Raw genomic sequence first — 20,957 nt, 5'->3', positions numbered from 1 at the left:
TGATTGATGAGAATGGTGTGTAGGTTTAACAGCAAGTTTATTAATTTATGTGCAATTAAATATAATTACATTTACTTTTATACAAATGCTAGAGAAGTAACTTCATGATGTTTGAAGACTGAAAAACGACAATCTTCTCCACCAAATCTACCTAAGAACTTGTCATATGTAGCTTCAAATTAAACTGTGCTACCTGGGTACTTGCCTTTCTACATAGTTCCTAGTGTGTCATTCCAACAGCATTCTGACCAATAACATGGCAGTACCTCATCTCAAATCAATGACAAGCTACACTGTTGGCCACTAGTATATTTAAATAGAAAATTCACTTTCATTACTTCAATGTGTACCTTATGAAATGTACTATGAGAAAGGCCGGCTGAATTTATTTTAATAGAACAGAAAACATTGTGTAGACCACCGAATATGGTCACACTAATAACTGTATTCTAATTATAAAAACATTCCATTATGGAAAGATGAAACTGACCAATTTCTAAAGCACACACATTTGATTAATGTTCACCTCGTTCAACTGATTTGATAGCTACCTTAATTTTTTGAATGCAGAGCTGCCAAATACAAAATTTAGGTGGAATCAAGTTCTGAGGTAGACCAAACACCTACACAAGTATGTACACTAGAAAATGTAGTGGAAGATACATCCTATATATAAGATTACAGTGGGAAAAATAGTAGCTGCATTAAAAGATTTAAATACGATACATACAGTAATGCTTAAATAATACTGATACAATATTGCAGTAATATCATGACAACTAATCCTTTGTGGAGAGGGGAGTTGAGGTGAACAAAGTTTATCTTTTCATGTTAACCAGTCTCCAGCCACTATAAGCTTGTATAAATAAAACAAGAATTTCAGAACATACAGTAGGAAATAAACATTTATTGCCTCCTCAAACTTCCAAGGCCCCCCTTACAATATTTCAAATAGTCCTCCCTAATTAACACTTATTTGTTACATGTTTACATTGTGGTCTATGGAATTACCCTGAATTAAAAGTGTAGCAAAATACTTGATATACAATAATATAGTATGCAATTTTAGATATTTCTAACGATTTTAGATGGAATTTGTCAAGATCACTATGGGTGTTAAGAAAATGTAGAAGCCTACTAATAATGCTTTTTGAGAAATGTGTTCTAATATTTCTTGAAAATCGCTATTTTTAGAACAATTCCATAATACACAATGTTAAAGAAAAATTGCATTTTTTGACACTTTTTAAAACCCATATTTTTTAAATAATTCAGAACAACAAAAAGTACTCCACCATTAACAATATGTGATTTTTTTCAGCCTATGTCACCAGGCTAGATTTTGAGATATTGCATAATATCTCTGCTATGGGAATCTGTGGTAAAAGTGTTATAATTGTGTCAAAATGGCGACTTTCCACTAAAATACAACCATCCATTTCTTGAAAAAAAGGCTGGTGACCCCCAACTTTTTTTAGGTCAATATCCTTATATTGCCTTGGAGTACAATTTATTGCAAATTGGATAAATTCTATTTTTTTTTAATTTATGAGTACCGGTAGGCTTCTAGTAAGCTACTTCTGAGATTCTGAGAAATGTGTGCATTTATTAGCGCATATAGCAGTGACAATATTTCTTTTCAAAATCTGTCTACAATTAATGATTTTGGTATTTTTTGTTTAGCTGACCATCTGTTTTATGAGAAAATGATATTATGCACAAAAACTGATTTTAGCAATGCTTTACATAGACATCAAAATGTAAGTTGTTTGACACTACATATCTTATTTTCACTATATGTCACCAAACAAAAATTTTAGATATATCCTTGCATAGGAAACAATGGTAAAATGTGCTAATACAAGCCAAAACATGCTATTTTTAGTGGTCTTTTTTTTTTTTTTTGAATCTAAAAAAATCATTATGACAATAAGTAGAAATTTGTTATTCACAATTTCATGTACTCAAAGCCAATTTAAGCATATTGACGAGAAAAAAATTGGGGTCACCAAACTATAATTTAATACAGTAATGGTGACCATTTTGTCAGTTTTGGAACCTTTTTGTCATTTGTCCCTATAATAAAGACATCTCCCAATATACTAAATTGATGTATCATGATCAACAGGGTACTTATTGTTGTCTTGACCTTAGAAAACAGGGACATGCAACTTCTGTCTGAGACAAAGGAAAATCCAGTTTCCTGTGTGCAATGTGGGTTATAATCTCCTGTATAGATAATCCCATTAATACATATACCTATACATCTGAAACAGTTTTAGCTCTTACCTTTCTACGCTTTTTTTATATGTTTGATAAGTTGTGCTGTGCCAATATTCACATTTGTCATGGTAACGGGTGCACTATGCTATATCTGTTCTAAATATGATGAATCAAAGAAAGCCTAAAAAGAACTCCCGTGTGCTGAGAGTATTGAAGACACATTAAAAATTAATTCAAAATTACTTGTACATGAGATATTGATGGAAAAGCTGAAAACTAATTATGTAAATCAGGTAACTAATATGAACAGAACAGAACAAAACAATATTAATCAAAATTAATCAGGCCTGTCTATTGTCCTAGAGCATTTATGTACCAAATTTTATTCAAATGTGATGATCAGTAATTGAGATATCAGTGTTAATTATGTTAATTAGGTGATTAATAAGCATAAATATTTACCAAAAACTAATTGGTGGAACAATATGCAAATTAGGTAATTAATATCCAATTAAAACTAATCAGGTGTCTGCATAATCCTGGAAGATGTATGTAGCAAGTCTCATTGAAATATGATGATTACTACTTGATATATCAAAAGCTGAAAATTAATTATGCAAATTAGGTAATTAATATGTACTCGTATTACCCTAAAAACTGTCAGGTCTGTGCAGTGTCCTATGACATCTATGTACCAAGTGTCATTGAAATGTGATGATTACTACTTGAAATATCAAAAGCTGAAAATTAATTAATTATGCAAATTAGCTAATTAATATGTACTGATATTACCCTAAAAACTATCAGGTCTGTGCAGTGCGCACACACACACACACACACAGCAAAGACTCCCTTTTTGTGCTTCACACACGGGAGTCAAAAATCCACTTGTTACGACAAGATGTTGACAGGTCATTGTTTACGTTTAGGCAGTTTTGTTTTCTTGTAGAGAAAACTGACCATTTTTATTTCCCTTTCCTGTTTTCATAGTGGAATATAAACTGTTAACTTTGCAATTTTTAGTTTCACTCCCATCAATAGAATGAACTTGGCTATTCAGTTTTAATCAAATGTAATTTTTCTGATTAAATTCTAACCACAAAGTTGGTTCATTTTGTGTAGCTACTCCCTGGGGGCCATGTTTGAGAGGATGTAACAGTGGTGTTGACATAGCTTTATTGTCAGTTTCACTGAGGTGTTAATTGGGTAGAGGATTATAACTAAGGTTACATCAAAGGGATGCCCACAGTAGTATGTCCCTGTTTTCTAAGGTCTATGCTTGAATTAACTTAAAATTTGTGATTTAAAAATAGGTAAAAAATTGAAATGATTGTGTTCTACTACCTTAAAGACTCAGTACAATAACATCTTTAATCAAAAATATATAATAAATAAATAAACTTGGAAATGTATTACCAGGACTGAACTACTGATACAAAGCCAATAATGTTTCTTTGTTGCTCTTGTTGTTTTGTTTTTTTAAGTGTTTCCTGATACGAGACATTGTATTTTTATATTTACTCTTATCCTGAAATAAAGTTTAATAATAATAATAATAAATAAAAGAACTTGTTATGAATAAATGAATCGTTTATTTCAAGATGAGACAATATTAACAACCAGTATCATGGTGCACTTAATATACACTATCAATTCACAGTCCCTCTATAGACTGGTCTGGAAAAAAATGTTTGAGGTATGAATTCCTTGATCTCATGTACAATGCTTGTCAGTCAGGTGATCAGTGCTGTACATGTCAGTCAGGTGATCAGTGCTGTACATGTCAGTCAGGTGATCAGTGCTGTACATGTCAGTCAGGTGATCAGTGCTGTACATGTCAGTCAGGTGATCAGTGCTGTACATGTCAGTCAGGTGATCAGTGCTGTACATGTCAGTCAGGTGATCAGTGCTGTACATGTCAGTCAGGTGATCAGTGCTGTACATGTCAGTCAGGTGATCAGTGCTGTACATGTCAGTCAGGTGATCAGTGCTGTACATGTCAGTCAGGTGATCAGTGCTGTACATGTCAGTCAGGTGATCAGTTCTGTACATGTCAGTCAGGTGATCAGTGCTGTACATGTCAGTCAGGTGATCAGTGCTGTACATGTCAGTCAGGTGATCAGTGCTGTACATGTCAGTCAGGTGATCAGTGCTGTACATGTCAGTCAGGTGATCAGCTTTCCATACACTCATGATTGATGGTTCGAGTCACTGTGTGTAGAAGCTCAGCTTATGCACATAAATATCATCCTATAATGGAATTAAAAACCATATTTGGCTTGTGTCTGTCTCCTTGTTAATTTGTTTTCAGCCCATGAGTTTTTCAGCTCCAATTCTCTTTCCTTTGCCTGAAAATAAAGTATTTGTGAATATACATGATTTGAACTTTGTTCTTTCATTGTGGTTTGATCAACAGTAAGTTTTACTTTCAAAATGTAGTCTTCATAAAGAGACATCACTGCCAAATTGGCAGTTTTATGATTGGCATTACCATTTTGCAATGTTGATGTATCAATACAAGGATCAGGTGACATATAATAGCATTATAAAATTATGTATTCTGACACATCTACAAAATAGTCTCTGAAATGTCAGTGTTTATAGGTGATAAGATTAACTGAATTAATGTTTTGTAGCATCATTCAAAAACTGAAGCTATACACACAATTCATGGTGACTGCTTATTCCTAATAATGTGCATTTCAATGCTCACCTGATGTGCTAAATATGTTATCTGATGTTTTCTTCTCTGCTGTGATGTTGGCAATACCTCATTTCTCTGTGAACAAGAAAAGTTTGTACAATGAGAGAAATATCTTCACTAAAACACAATGAATGGATATTCAAAGCTACTATTCAATATGTTGCCGGGGCTAGAAATTTTTTTTTTTTGCAAAATCAATAATTTATCCCCATAACCTGATGCAAATTTTGTCAACAATCACTTTTACCCAAAACAAATTTATTTTGAAACCTGTTAACCAACACACTGGGAATTGCTGATGTTTGTTTTTTTCTATTCTTGTTGGCTATAATAACTGAGTGGAAAATATGCAGCAGACAGTATTTTGCGTAACTGCTCATAAAAGCACTAATAATTAAAATTAAGAATCAACACTGACAAGCTTGGAAGCCCATTTAGTTTAATTCTCCACTGTGTAAGAATTTTTCTCACAGTTTTTCTCCCTAATTCAGGCAGACAGATTGATTCCACCCAGCTACTGGACTGATGCTTACAAGTTTACTCATGTATTGTTTATCATCTTCCTTGATGTGTGTCTTCAACCACTCTGCAGTACTGTAACTAGAATGATCTTCTTGAATGTCAATTATTTGAATATCTTCCTTCTTACGTTTCTTGCCTTGTATTCTTTTGAACTTGAAAGAAATCAAAGAAAGATGTATCCCCTTGCAACAAGTCATTGAAAATGACACAGTCCCCGTTAAGTTCTGTTTGTGCTCGTGATATTAAAGCGGAGGGGTTGTCGCAAGCGTGTCCTTGAAACTTGAGTTCCAAGTGGCGTATACAACAGAATGTTTATTTACATCAAAACACGTGTTTCGTGTCATAGTAATATGGCCAAAATAAAAACAGTCGTTATTCAGCCATCTTTGATCTGATTATGAAACACACTGATATGTATGATGTATGTGCCAAATACGAATGAAAATGGTACATAAATTGTGGAAATATAGTAGTAAGGCCAAAAAGTCAGATGGCTGTCAGATGGCTGTCAATTGGCCATCCTTGACCAGATTTTAAAACAAATTGTCATAGACATGCATCCTAACATGTATAAAGTACATGTATGTGCCAGATTTGAATGAAAACAGAACGTCCAAGATACCGCATAAAAAAACAAAAACAAGATGCCTGCCAGTCGACCATCTTTGATCCAATTGAGAAATAAATCGTCATGGACATGAATCCTGACATGTATAATCTATGTACCAAGTTTGAATGACAACTGACAAAGCATGTCCAAAATACAACATTTTCAAAAAACAAGATGGCTGCCAGTCGGCCATTTTGAATTGTATCGCTAAACCACTGCATGTGCATATGTCCCACATAAGGTACTAGGCACATGCAAAGAATGAACGGAATCGGTCTACAGGATTCTGAAATATGACTCTGGACAGGCCCAGGGATGGACGGACACATGGTCGGATGGACAGACTCAGGAACTCATGGACGGTCAGGGACATGTATCCTAACATGTATAATCTATGTACCAAGTTTGAATGACAACTGACAAAGCATGTCCAAAATACAACATTTTCAAAAAACAAGATGGCTGCCAGTTGGCCATTTTGAATCGTATCACTAAACCACTGCATGTGCATATGTCCCACATAAAGTACTAGGCACATGCAAAGAATGAACAGAATCGGTCCAAGGGATTCTGAGATATGACTCCTTACGGACGCACAGACGGATGGAGACCAAATTATAAGTCCCCATTTTCGGACTTCTTCCGAACAGGGACTAAAAATGTACACTGGTGAACACTCACAGAACTCAAAAAAACTGAAATGACAGTTTTATAGTAAACAGATGTTTACTAGACTGTTAGCCTTCTTATTGTTTTGGGGGTCCATCTGCCCTCTCCATAATCTAATCTGCAAACATTGCTTAATTTTGCCTGTATGGTCAGTGGGTGAATGAAACATTGACTGGTTGATAAACATAGCATGCTGTTAATCTGAATATGCTAATGTATTGACCAATGGATGACAGTTGTATGTTCTCTGTGCGCGCTGTATCAACTGATCGTTGACAGAGATGAAAGCGTTACTACCCCTTGTGACATTGGATTACGTTCACATGGTTAATGAGCAAAATCGAGGCAACATTTCAAGATTAGTATGGAGAAGATCAACAACCATTTAATAATAAGAAGGTAACAAGGTTACATGTTTACAATCACAAATATAGAATTCACATACCCGGTATATGTACAGTACCATAATTTGGTATTGTGCAGTCAAACCTGTCCAAGCCAAACACTTTTTCCAGAATGTGAAATATATTAACTACTCTATATAAACTGAACACTCTTTTTTTACTCTGTTGGTGTTCAGCTGATACAGGTTTCACAATGGTCAGTACCCATATTAACTGCTTAAAAGTCAAGGTGCTATGAAAAAAATTAAAAAAAAAACACTTACCCCTTCATCACTAGCATAGTTTTGTTCTGATGTCTGGCCCTGTTCATTATTATATATGACATGTTGTTCGGCATTCTCAGAGTACTAGACAGAACAGATGGTTAATAGACAGAGAATAACTTAGTCAAGTCTTTTTATCCATGCACATTCACATACTGTTTGTCTTCAATATATAGTTTGAATAATTAAAGTTTTTTGTATTATCATCTCTTATAGTCAGAATGGAAGCAAGCCAGCTACATGGAATGAATAATCACAATATACCTCTATTTATGCAAATTACACTGACTTTCCCGCCAATAATGTCTGCATGTGGGGCAAACCACGCGAACAATAGTTTCCGGGACAGACCTGCTGGTGACTGAACCATCAAAATGTAGGTAAATGCAAAACAAGTGTCTTAGTCTTACTTGGTAGTAATCTTGATTAGTGTATTCTTGATAGGGAACATTGTACTCATAAGGTACATTATACGTCATGGATTGACTACTAGCTGTCTTATCTATGCTAGCAGTAGATGAAACTGTCTGATGTTGGAAATCAAGAGAACCATCAGCAGGCGTCGCTGGGTTAAAACATAATGGAGTATCATCAGAGCTTGACACATTAAAACTCAGTGGCTTTTCCTGGGGTGTAATGAGTGTTGTTTGTAAACTTGATTGAGAGCTTTCCATCCCAGTAGTCCTACTCAATGTATCCTTCAGGTCATTGTCATCTGCAGCAGATGTTTTTATTTCAGTTTGAATATTCTGTGTTTCCCTTTCAGTGGTCTTTTCATGAAATGAAAAGAAACTGGATGGTTCATCATCATCATCATCGTCATCATAAGCTTGAATAAGATTTGATGTTGTCTTTTTCAAAGATACTGTTTGAGGTTTCCTAGAGACTGGTTTCTTCTCAGGTCTTCGACTAAGTGTATGCGGAATTAGAATTCTGTTATGTTCTTTTGTAACTGCATGCTTTGGTTTGGGAAGCAATGCAAATAAACCAGTGCCCTGTAAAAATATCAATGGTAGTGATTTTGAATCAGTACAATATAATACACTCTTATACATCTAACACCGAAAACAATACAATTTTCATTCCATAAAAAGCCATATCACATTCTAAAACGTATCAGCACTCATTTGAAATGCTCAAATTTTTCCTTATATGAGGTAAACTACATCATCCATATTGACATGTTCCAGGTTATTGACATTCATTCAAACACATTCCTTTGTTTACAGTGGACACAAAATGGCTATAGCTTGCAATAGAAATAAAAGCCCATCACTCACAAACGTTACCAAAACGCAAAATGTTTATCATTGTCATTTCGTTCTGTAATCTCTCAATAAATAATTATCTCGAGCATTAAAAAAATGTATAATAATAAGGTTATCACAAGAATACCGCAAAGTATACACTCAGGCAGTACGAGTTGCATTGATCGACACATACAATTGCCGTACTGCCTTTGAGCATACTTCACAGTATTGTTGTGATGACCTAATAAGAAAAATCAATTTTTCAATTTTCAACTATTCCAAAAAATTGATTGAATAATCCTCAAAAAATCAGTACTAATATATTACCAATGAAAAAGTTTGCACTTTAATGTACACAATCAACAGAAACATGATGTTTATTGGAAATCATTTTTATGTCATAAGAATCAATTACATGTGTATTACCTTTTCACAAAATTTAACACACATAATTTGTTTCAGATTGTTTTTCTAAATTTTGATCAAGACCTGAATGCAATAAGATATGATGTCCATGTGGTCCAAAATTATTCATAAAATAATAGAAAAATAAAAACAAACTGTTGCAAAGAAATTATGATGAACAATTCAAACTACATACTACTACACATTGCCTGCTGACACATTTTGGTTATCCATGGAGGATTGTGTTATATTTTCACTGCCAAGAGTGTTCACAGGAACATATTTCTTTAAAAGCCACTATAACTTTATGTCTTTAAAATCATCCCTGCGTGTTGTTTACTGTTACAAAATAGCATAATTTTCCAGAAATTCATGAAAAGTTGAACTGGTGGTTTACAATATATTAAACACAACTGAACACTGAAAACATAGATGATGTTTGACTGTGCTGGGAGAACTGGTGGTTTACAATACATTTAACACAACTGAACACTGAAAACATAGGTGATGTTTGACTGTGCTGGGAGAACTGGTGGTTTACAATATATTAAACACAACTGAACACTGAAAACATAGATGATGTTTGACTGTGCTGGGAGAACTGGTGGTTTACAATACATTTAACACAACTGAACACTGAAAACATAGATGATGTTTGACTGTGCTGGGAGAACTAGTGGTTTACAATATATTTAACACAACTGAACACTGAAAACATAGATGATGTTTGACTGTGCTGGGAGAACTGGTGGTTTACAATATATTTAACACAACTGAACACTGAAAACATAGATGATGTTTGTGCTGGGATAACTGGTGGTTTACGATATATTTAACACAACTGAACACTGAAAACATAGATGATGTTTGACTGTGCTGGGAGAACTGGTGGTTTACAATATATTTAACACAACTGAACACTGAAAACATAGGTGATGTTTGACTGTGCTGGGAGAACTGGTGGTTTACAATATATTTAACACAACTGAACACTGAAAACATAGATGATGTTTGACTGTGCTGGGAGAACTGGTGGTTTACAATACATTTAACACAACTGAACACTGAAAACATAGATGATGTTTGACTGTGCTGGGAGAACTGGTGGTTTACAATATATTTAACACAACTGAACACTGAAAACATAGATGATGTTTGACTGTGCTGGGAGAACTGGTGGTTTACAATACATTTAACACAACTGAACACTGAAAACATAGATGATGTTTGACTGTGCTGGGAGAACTGGTGGTTTACAATACATTTAACACAACTGAACACTGAAAACATAGATGATGTTTGACTGTGCTGGGAGAACTGGTGGTTTACAATACATTTAACACAACTGAACACTGAAAACATAGATGATGTTTGACTGTGCTGGGAGAACTGGTGGTTTACAATACATTTAACACAACTGAACACTGAAAACATAGATGATGTTTGACTGTGCTGGGAGAACTGGTGGTTTACAATACATTTAACACAACTGAACACTGAAAACATAGATGATGTTTGACTGTGCTGGGAGAACTGGTGGTTTACAATACATTTAACACAACTGAACACTGAAAACATAGATGATGTTTGACTGTGCTGGGAGAACTGGTGGTTTACAATATATTTAACACAACTGAACACTGAAAACATAGATGATGTTTGACTGTGCTGGGAGAACTGGTGGTTTACAATATATTTAACACAACTGAACACTGAAAACATAGATGATGTTTGACTGTGCTGGGAGAACTGGTGGTTTACAATACATTTAACACAACTGAACACTGAAAACATAGATGATGTTTGACTGTGCTGGGAGAACTGGTGGTTTACAATATATTTAACACAACTGAACACTGAAAACATAGATGATGTTTGACTGTGCTGGGAGAACTGGTGGTTTACAATACATTTAACACAACTGAACACTGAAAACATAGATGATGTTTGACTGTGCTGGGAGAACTGGTGGTTTACAATATATTTAACACAACTGAACACTGAAAACATAGATGATGTTTGACTGTGCTGGGAGAACTGGTGGTTTACAATACATTTAACACAACTGAACACTGAAAACATAGATGATGTTTGACTGTGCTGGGAGAACTGGTGGTTTACAATATATTTAACACAACTGAACACTGAAAACATAGATGATGTTTGACTGTGCTGGGAGAACTGATGGTTTACAATACATTTAACACAACTGAACACTGAAAACATAGATGATGTTTGACTGTGCTGGGAGAACTGGTGGTTTACAATATATTTAACACAACTGAACACTGAAAACATAGATGATGTTTGACTGTGCTGGGAGAACTGGTGGTTTACAATATATTTAACACAACTGAACACTGAAAACATAGATGATGTTTGACTGTGCTGGGAGAACTGGTGGTTTACAATACATTTAACACAACTGAACACTGAAAACATAGATGATGTTTGACTGTGCTGGGAGAACTGGTGGTTTACAATATATTTAACACAACTGAACACTGAAACAAGCAGCCTGTCGGCTGAGATAGCTCCGCTGTTAGCAACGCACATGGCAATTAAAGAACAGAAGATATCATTAGAAAATGAACAAATCTGAGAGAGGTCCACATGTAGTACCTATATGTATAATATATCAAAGCAATCGGACTTGCGGTTTTCAACAAGAAGTCGAAAATATCACTTTTTACCAAAAATTACAAAAATATTCATCAAAATTAGAGAATTAAAGATATCATTATGAAATGAACAAATCTGAGAGAGGTCCACATGTAGTACCTATATATGTAATATCAAAGCAATTGGACTTGCGGTTTTCAACAAGAAGTCGAAAATATCACTTTTTACCAAAAATTACAAAAATATTCATCAAAATTAGAGAATTAAAGATATCATTATGAAATGAACAAATCTGAGAGAGGTCCACATGTAGTACCTATATATGTAATATCAAAGCAATTGGACTTGCGGTTTTCAACAAGAAGTCGAAAATATCACTTTTTACCAAAAATTACAAAAATATTCACCGAAATTAGAGAATTAAAGATATCATTACAAAATGAACAAATCTGAGAGAGGGTCACATGTAGTACCTATATATGTAATATCAAAGCAATTGGACTTGCGGTTTTCAACAAGAAGTCAAAAATATCACTTTTTACCAAAAATTACAAAAATATTCACCAAAATTAGAGAATTAAAGATATCATTACAAAATGAACAAATCTGAGAGAGGGTCACATGTAGTACCTATATATGTAATATCAAAGCAATTGGACTTGCGGTTTTCAACAAGAAGTCGAAAATATCACTTTTTACCAAAAATTACAAAAATATTCACCAAAATTAGAGAATTGAAGATATCATTACAAAATGAACAAATCTGAGAGAGGTCGACATGTAGTACTTATATATGTAATATCAAAGCAATTGGACTTGCGGTTTTCAACAAGAAGTCGAAAATATCACTTTTTACTAAAAATGACAAAAATATTCACCAAAATTAGAGAATTGAAGATATCATCATGAAATGAACAAATCTGAGAGAGGTCCACATGTAGTACCTATATATGTAATATCAAAGCAATTGCACTTGCGGTTTTCAACAAGAAGTCGAAAATATCACTTTTTACTAAAAATGACAAAAATATTTACCAAAATTAGAGAATTGAAGATATCAACATGAAATGAACAAATCTAAGAGAGGTCTACCCAAGGTACATATACACCAAGTATCAAAGCATTCAGGCTTGTAGTTTTCAAGAAGAAGTCGAAAAAGTAAAACATTGACACGGACGACGGACGACGGACGACGACGACGGACGACGACGACGACGGACAATCACTCATATGATAAGCTCCGCTCGACAAAGTCGACAGCGGAGCTAAACATAGATGATGTTTGACTGTGCTGGGAGAACTGGTGGTTTACAATATATTTAACACAACTGAACACTGAAAACATAGATGATGTTTGACTGTGCTGGGAGAACTGGTGGTTTACAATATATTTAACACAACTGAACACTGAAACATAGATGATGTTTGACTGTGCTGGGATAACTGGTGGTTTACAATATATTTAACACAACTGAACACTGAAAACATAGATGATGTTTGACTGTGCTGGGAGAACTGGTGGTTTACAATATATTTAACACAACTGAACACTGAAAACATAGATGATGTTTGACTGTGCTGGGAGAACTGGTGGTTTACAATACATTTAACACAACTGAACACTGAAAACATAGATGATGTTTGACTGTGCTGGGAGAACTAGTGGTTTACAATATATTTAACACAACTGAACACTGAAAACATAGATGATGTTTGACTGTGCTGGGAGAACTGGTGGTTTACAATATATTTAACACAACTGAACACTGAAAACATAGATGATGTTTGACTGTGCTGGGATAACTGGTGGTTTACGATATATTTAACACAACTGAACACTGAAAACATAGATGATGTTTGACTGTGCTGGGAGAACTGGTGGTTTACAATATATTTAACACAACTGAACACTGAAAACATAGGTGATGTTTGACTGTGCTGGGAGAACTGGTGGTTTACAATATATTTAACACAACTGAACACTGAAAACATAGATGATGTTTGACTGTGCTGGGAGAACTGGTGGTTTACAATATATTTAACACAACTGAACACTGAAAACATAGATGATGTTTGACTGTGCTGGGAGAACTGGTGGTTTACAATATATTTAACACAACTGAACACTGAAAACATAGATGATGTTTGACTGTGCTGGGAGAACTGGTGGTTTACAATACATTTAACACAACTGAACACTGAAAACATAGATGATGTTTGACTGTGCTGGGAGAACTGGTGGTTTACAATATATTTAACACAACTGAACACTGAAAACATAGATGATGTTTGACTGTGCTGGGAGAACTGGTGGTTTACAATATATTTAACACAACTGAACACTGAAAACATAGATGATGTTTGACTGTGCTGGGAGAACTGGTGGTTTACAATATATTTAACACAACTGAACACTGAACACATAGATGATGTTTGACTGTACTGGGAGAACTGGTGGTTTACGATATATTTAACACAACTGAACACTGAAAACATAGATGATGTTTGACTGTGCTGGGAGAACTGGTGGTTTACAATACATTTAACACAACTGAACACTGAAAACATAGATGATGTTTGACTGTGCTGGGAGAACTGGTGGTTTACAATATATTTAACACAACTGAACACTGAAAACATAGATGATGTTTGACTGTGCTGGGAGAACTGGTGGTTTACAATATATTTAACACAACTGAACACTGAAAACATAGATGATGTTTGACTGTGCTGGGAGAACTGGTGGTTTACAATATATTTAACACAACTGAACACTGAAAACATAGATGATGTTTGACTGTGCTGGGAGAACTGGTGGTTTACAATACATTTAACACAACTGAACACTGAAAACATAGATGATGTTTGACTGTGCTGGGAGAACTGGTGGTTTACAATATATTTAACACAACTGAACACTGAAAACATAGATGATGTTTGACTGTGCTGGGAGAACTGATGGTTTACAATACATTTAACACAACTGAACACTGAAAACATAGATGATGTTTGACTGTGCTGGGAGAACTGGTGGTTTACAATATATTTAACACAACTGAACACTGAAAACATAGATGATGTTTGACTGTGCTGGGAGAACTGGTGGTTTACAATATATTTAACACAACTGAACACTGAAAACATAGATGATGTTTGACTGTGCTGGGAGAACTGGTGGTTTACAATACATTTAACACAACTGAACACTGAAAACATAGATGATGTTTGACTGTGCTGGGAGAACTGGTGGTTTACAATATATTTAACACAACTGAACACTGAAAACATAGATGATGTTTGACTGTGCTGGGAGAACTGGTGGTTTACAATACATTTAACACAACTGAACACTGAAAACATAGATGATGTTTGACTGTGCTGGGAGAACTAGTGGTTTACAATATATTTAACACAACTGAACACTGAAAACATAGATGATGTTTGACTGTGCTGGGAGAACTGGTGGTTTACAATATATTTAACACAACTGAACACTGAAAACATAGATGATGTTTGACTGTGCTGGGATAACTGGTGGTTTACGATATATTTAACACAACTGAACACTGAAAACATAGATGATGTTTGACTGTGCTGGGAGAACTGGTGGTTTACAATATATTTAACACAACTGAACACTGAAAACATAGGTGATGTTTGACTGTGCTGGGAGAACTGGTGGTTTACAATATATTTAACACAACTGAACACTGAAAACATAGATGATGTTTGACTGTGCTGGGAGAACTGGTGGTTTACAATACATTTAACACAACTGAACACTGAAAACATAGATGATGTTTGACTGTGCTGGGAGAACTGGTGGTTTACAATATATTTAACACAACTGAACACTGAAAACATAGATGATGTTTGACTGTGCTGGGAGAACTGGTGGTTTACAATACATTTAACACAACTGAACACTGAAAACATAGATGATGTTTGACTGTGCTGGGAGAACTGGTGGTTTACAATACATTTAACACAACTGAACACTGAAAACATAGATGATGTTTGACTGTGCTGGGAGAACTGGTGGTTTACAATACATTTAACACAACTGAACACTGAAAACATAGATGATGTTTGACTGTGCTGGGAGAACTGGTGGTTTACAATACATTTAACACAACTGAACACTGAAAACATAGATGATGTTTGACTGTGCTGGGAGAACTGGTGGTTTACAATACATTTAACACAACTGAACACTGAAAACATAGATGATGTTTGACTGTGCTGGGAGAACTGGTGGTTTACAATACATTTAACACAACTGAACACTGAAAACATAGATGATGTTTGACTGTGCTGGGAGAACTGGTGGTTTACAATATATTTAACACAACTGAACACTGAAAACATAGATGATGTTTGACTGTGCTGGGAGAACTGGTGGTTTACAATATATTTAACACAACTGAACACTGAAAACATAGATGATGTTTGACTGTGCTGGGAGAACTGGTGGTTTACAATACATTTAACACAACTGAACACTGAAAACATAGATGATGTTTGACTGTGCTGGGAGAACTGGTGGTTTACAATATATTTAACACAACTGAACACTGAAAACATAGATGATGTTTGACTGTGCTGGGAGAACTGGTGGTTTACAATACATTTAACACAACTGAACACTGAAAACATAGATGATGTTTGACTGTGCTGGGAGAACTGGTGGTTTACAATACATTTAACACAACTGAACACTGAAAACATAGATGATGTTTGACTGTGCTGGGAGAACTGGTGGTTTACAATATATTTAACACAACTGAACACTGAAAACATAGATGATGTTTGACTGTGCTGGGAGAACTGATGGTTTACAATACATTTAACACAACTGAACACTGAAAACATAGATGATGTTTGACTGTGCTGGGAGAACTGGTGGTTTACAATATATTTAACACAACTGAACACTGAAAACATAGATGATGTTTGACTGTGCTGGGAGAACTGGTGGTTTACAATATATTTAACACAACTGAACACTGAAAACATAGATGATGTTTGACTGTGCTGGGAGAACTGGTGGTTTACAATACATTTAACACAACTGAACACTGAAAACATAGATGATGTTTGACTGTGCTGGGAGAACTGGTGGTTTACAATATATTTAACACAACTGAACACTGAAAACATAGATGATGTTTGACTGTGCTGGGAGAACTGGTGGTTTACAATATATTTAACACAACTGAACACTGAAAACATAGATGATGTTTGACTGTGCTGGGAGAACTGGTGGTTTACAATATATTTAACACAACTGAACACTGAACACATAGATGATGTTTGACTGTACTGGGAGAACTGGTGGTTTACGATATATTTAACACAACTGAACACTGAAAACATAGATGATGTTTGACTGTGCTGGGAGAACTGGTGGTTTACAATACATTTAACACAACTGAACACTGAAAACATAGATGATGTTTGACTGTGCTGGGAGAACTGGTGGTTTACAATATATTTAACACAACTGAACACTGAAAACATAGATGATGTTTGACTGTGCTGGGAGAACTGGTGGTTTACAATATATTTAACACAACTGAACACTGAAAACATAGATGATGTTTGACTGTGCTGGGAGAACTGGTGGTTTACAATATATTTAACACAACTGAACACTGAAAACATAGATGATGTTTGACTGTACTGGGAGAACTGGTGGTTTACAGTACATTTAACACAGCTGAACACTGAAAACATAGATGATGTTTGACTGTGCTGGGAGAACTGGTGGTTTACAGTACATTTAACACAACTGAACACTGAAAACATAGATGATGTTTGACTGTGCTGGGAGAACTAGTGGTTTACAATACATTAAACACAACTGAACACTGAAAACATAGATGATGTTTGACTGTGCTGGGAAGAACTGGTGGTTTACAATATATTTAACACAACTGAACACTGAAAACATAGATGATGTTTGACTGTGCTGGGAGAACTGGTGGTTTACAATACATTAAACACAACTGAACACTGAAAACATAGATGATGTTTGACTGTGCTGGGAGAACTGGTGGTTTAAAATATATTTAACACAACTGAACACTGAAACATAGATGATGTTTGACTGTGCTGGGATAACTGGTGGTTTACAATATATTTAACACAACTGAACACTGAAAACATAGATGATGTTTGGCTGTGCTGGGAGAACTGGTGGTTTACAATATATTTAACACAACTGAACACTGAAAACATAGATGATGTTTGACTGTACTGGGAGAACTGGTGGTTTACAGTACATTTAACACAGCTGAACACTGAAAACATAGATGATGTTTGACTGTGCTGGGAGAACTGGTGGTTTACAGTACATTTAACACAACTGAACACTGAAAACATAGATGATGTTTGACTGTGCTGGGAGAACTAGTGGTTTACAATACATTAAACACAACTGAACACTGAAAACATAGATGATGTTTGACTGTGCTGGGAAGAACTGGTGGTTTACAATATATTTAACACAACTGAACACTGAAAACATAGATGATGTTTGACTGTGCTGGGAGAACTGGTGGTTTACAATACATTAAACACAACTGAACACTGAAAACATAGATGATGTTTGACTGTGCTGGGAGAACTGGTGGTTTAAAATATATTTAACACAACTGAACACTGAAACATAGATGATGTTTGACTGTGCTGGGATAACTGGTGGTTTACAATATATTTAACACAACTGAACACTGAAAACATAGATGATGTTTGGCTGTGCTGGGAGAACTGGTGGTTTACAATATATTTAACACAACTGAACACTGAAAACATAGATGATGTTTGACTGTGCTGGGAGAACTAGTGGTTTACAATATATTTAACACAACTGAACACTGAAAACATAGATGATGTTTGACTGTGCTGGGAGAACTGGTGGTTTACAATATATTTAACACAACTGAACACTGAAAACATAGATGATGTTTGACTGTGCTGGGAGAACTGGTGGTTTACAATATATTTAACACAACTGAACACTGAAAACATAGATGATGTTTGACTGTGCTGGGAGAACTGGTTTTTAATGACTTTCACAAGATCCAGTTCAGGTGGTGGATAATTTGATACAATATATCTTTTACCTGTGGTACTGGTTTGGATTTCTTCACAACTGGTTCATCTTCATCAGAATCAATCTATTAAAATTAACAAACATAAGTTTCACTCAAAAAGGTTTTCACTCATTTTTACTGTGATTGCCATAAATAAATAATTAAAAGTGGCTGATTTGTTGAAGCATTGGAATGGTAGTCGGATATTGTATTTGTAGCACATGCACTCATATACATCACAGGTATGTTTCTACAAGCAAAAATGAGTAATATTTTGATGGTACAGCATACAACAAATGCAATTTTTGGTTTATATCTATTGAAGATTTCAATAACCCAAATACAGTATTCAAATTAAGCACTTATCCACCTGGTAGAAACACTGATAGATGCAGTACATTAGATTGCATTGGCAATACCAAAAAAAATCTAGCATACATTTTGCTTTGTATGTGAAATCATATTCCAATACACATACCTCTGGCATTGATGGTAATGTAATCTTCACAGGTTGTCCTTTTTTTGGAGCTGGAAGACTAAGTGAGGATGACTTTGTTGTTTTTTCAACTGGTGTTGTAGTGTTTCTAACTTTCTTAAGATTCATAGTACCACTGCTATGTTGAGGAGAAACAGTTGATGAATCCACTTCTGGAAGAAAAAAAAGAAGAAAAAAGACTAAAGAAGAATAAAATAAAATACTATAATGATGTTTTATAATTTTTAAATGACTAAATATCAACTTGACCAATGATTAAAAAATAAATTATAAAAAACTTATGGGTAAAAGGCATTACCAAATGTCTTCATCTGAAAGCATCTTTGGATTTGAATGAAGCAAGAGGCTCTTCCATAAAATCCATTCAAGGATGGATGTTATGAAATCTCACATAACATGTATAAATTTAGAAAGAAAAAGACGGGACAACTTGAGTTGTTGACAATATGCGATAGAATGAACAGAAATCGACAAGCAACGAACATTAACTAGTCAGTGAAATGAAATCGGTGGCCGACACACTCAGGGAAAGTATGATATTGTCGTACAGTGTTGTATAATTCTGGGGTCGAAGTGACGCACAGTGTGCAACTCCGGGGGTCGAAGTGACTAGGGCGCAAGGGGTCGAGGTGTCTAACTTGGGGTCGAGGTGTCCCGGGTCGAACGGGATAGGGGTCGAGGTGACTAGAAATCATGCGCCCTTGGGAGCAGATCCTCTAGCAATCTTAAAATTCTGATTGACCAGGGATCACATGTGACCACAGTCTTCAACTGTGACCTGTCTGATTGTAATTTTGGCCCTAAGGAAGCTATAGAATACTTCATTTTAACTTAGAATTATCAAAAACTCCACACCCTGGTAGGGAGAACCCTATCTCCCCCACTCGATGGCGCCGCTGAATTGCAGTGCTTCCTCTTGCATCTTTTTCTAGAAAATAACCTGTAATTGGTTTGATAATGTTTTCGGTTTTCATTACGTTTTGCAGTGCTACATCATTCAGTGAAATATAAAGCTTTCTTTTCTGATATTTTCATTGACGTTTCTCACTATAATTTATTCTAGATAAAGCCCGAAGGCTGCTCTGACAATGTGATTATTATTGTAATATTGCTAATATTCTATATTATCGTGAGTATTCTGCGCAACAAATGAACTAATTTATACGTTCAGAGCGTTAAAGTATACATACCTATCGTGTTCGAAGTCTTTGGAGGCGGCAAGGATGACAACAACGATCTCGCAGATGAAGACGCCTTGGAGTCGAGCGGTATCACACTCGATGTTACCGGTTGAATCTCTTCATTGTCGCTACCTTCACTTTCGTCACTGCTTCCGTAATTTACCAAAGACATATTGTTTTGCCTGGTTACAATATGTCGTAATAATATACGTTAATTGCCGGGAATATGCAAAAAACACTGCTGGTACACATGCACCCCAACCACAAACGTAACAGATCTTAGTCTTACATTTACAGAACGTTGTACGGCGTTCTTATTATATGTGAAATTATATAATATCAGAAGACCAACTAAATAATCATCTTATTTTATAGAGTTATTAATAACTCATGATTTTCTTAATTTTCTACTAAAATAAATCTTTATGATAAAGGGTTACTCTCATCTTTTCGAATAATCGGAGGCTCACAAAGTTATCAATATTTACTGTTTCCAATGTTATTATTTTTC

The 20,957-nt window shown here is 35.1% G+C and overlaps 1 protein-coding gene across 1 annotated transcript; it reads right to left on the bottom strand.

Annotated features, from left to right (window-relative positions):
* Positions 1 to 20: 20 nt before the first annotated feature.
* On the bottom strand, positions 21 to 20,717 carry LOC102805642 (proline-rich protein PRCC-like). Its single transcript, XM_006813933.3, has 8 exons — positions 20,456 to 20,717; positions 19,248 to 19,417; positions 18,800 to 18,853; positions 7,806 to 8,390; positions 7,396 to 7,479; positions 5,461 to 5,601; positions 4,937 to 5,002; positions 21 to 4,571 (listed from the first exon to the last, which is right to left on the bottom strand). Exons 1-8 carry the CDS (start codon positions 20,616 to 20,618, stop codon positions 4,485 to 4,487), a joined length of 1,350 nt encoding a protein of 449 aa, XP_006813996.1. The 5' UTR covers positions 20,619 to 20,717; the 3' UTR covers positions 21 to 4,484.
* Positions 20,718 to 20,957: the final 240 nt, after the last annotated feature.

Source organism: Saccoglossus kowalevskii, chromosome 13 (genome assembly GCF_978046115.1).
Source record: "Saccoglossus kowalevskii chromosome 13, keSacKowa6.1, whole genome shotgun sequence".
NCBI classification, from domain to species: Eukaryota; Metazoa; Hemichordata; class Enteropneusta; family Harrimaniidae; genus Saccoglossus; species Saccoglossus kowalevskii.
Note: the sequence above shows the minus strand (reverse complement) of the source record. Positions and strands in the feature narration are given on the sequence as shown.

What these genes read in the sequence shown, in the direction of transcription:
- LOC102805642 (XM_006813933.3), bottom strand. Translation starts at nt 20,618, where the DNA reads ATGTCTTTGGTAAATTACGGAAGCAGTGACGAAAGTGAAGGTAGCGAC. An exon ending in CATTACCATCAATGCCAGAG is followed by an intron (nt 18,854 to 19,247) that starts GTATGTGTATTG and finishes TAATTTTAATAG; the next exon opens with ATTGATTCTGATGAAGATGA. An exon ending in AATCCAAACCAGTACCACAG is followed by an intron (nt 8,391 to 18,799) that starts GTAAAAGATATA and finishes ATATTTTTACAG; the next exon opens with GGCACTGGTTTATTTGCATT.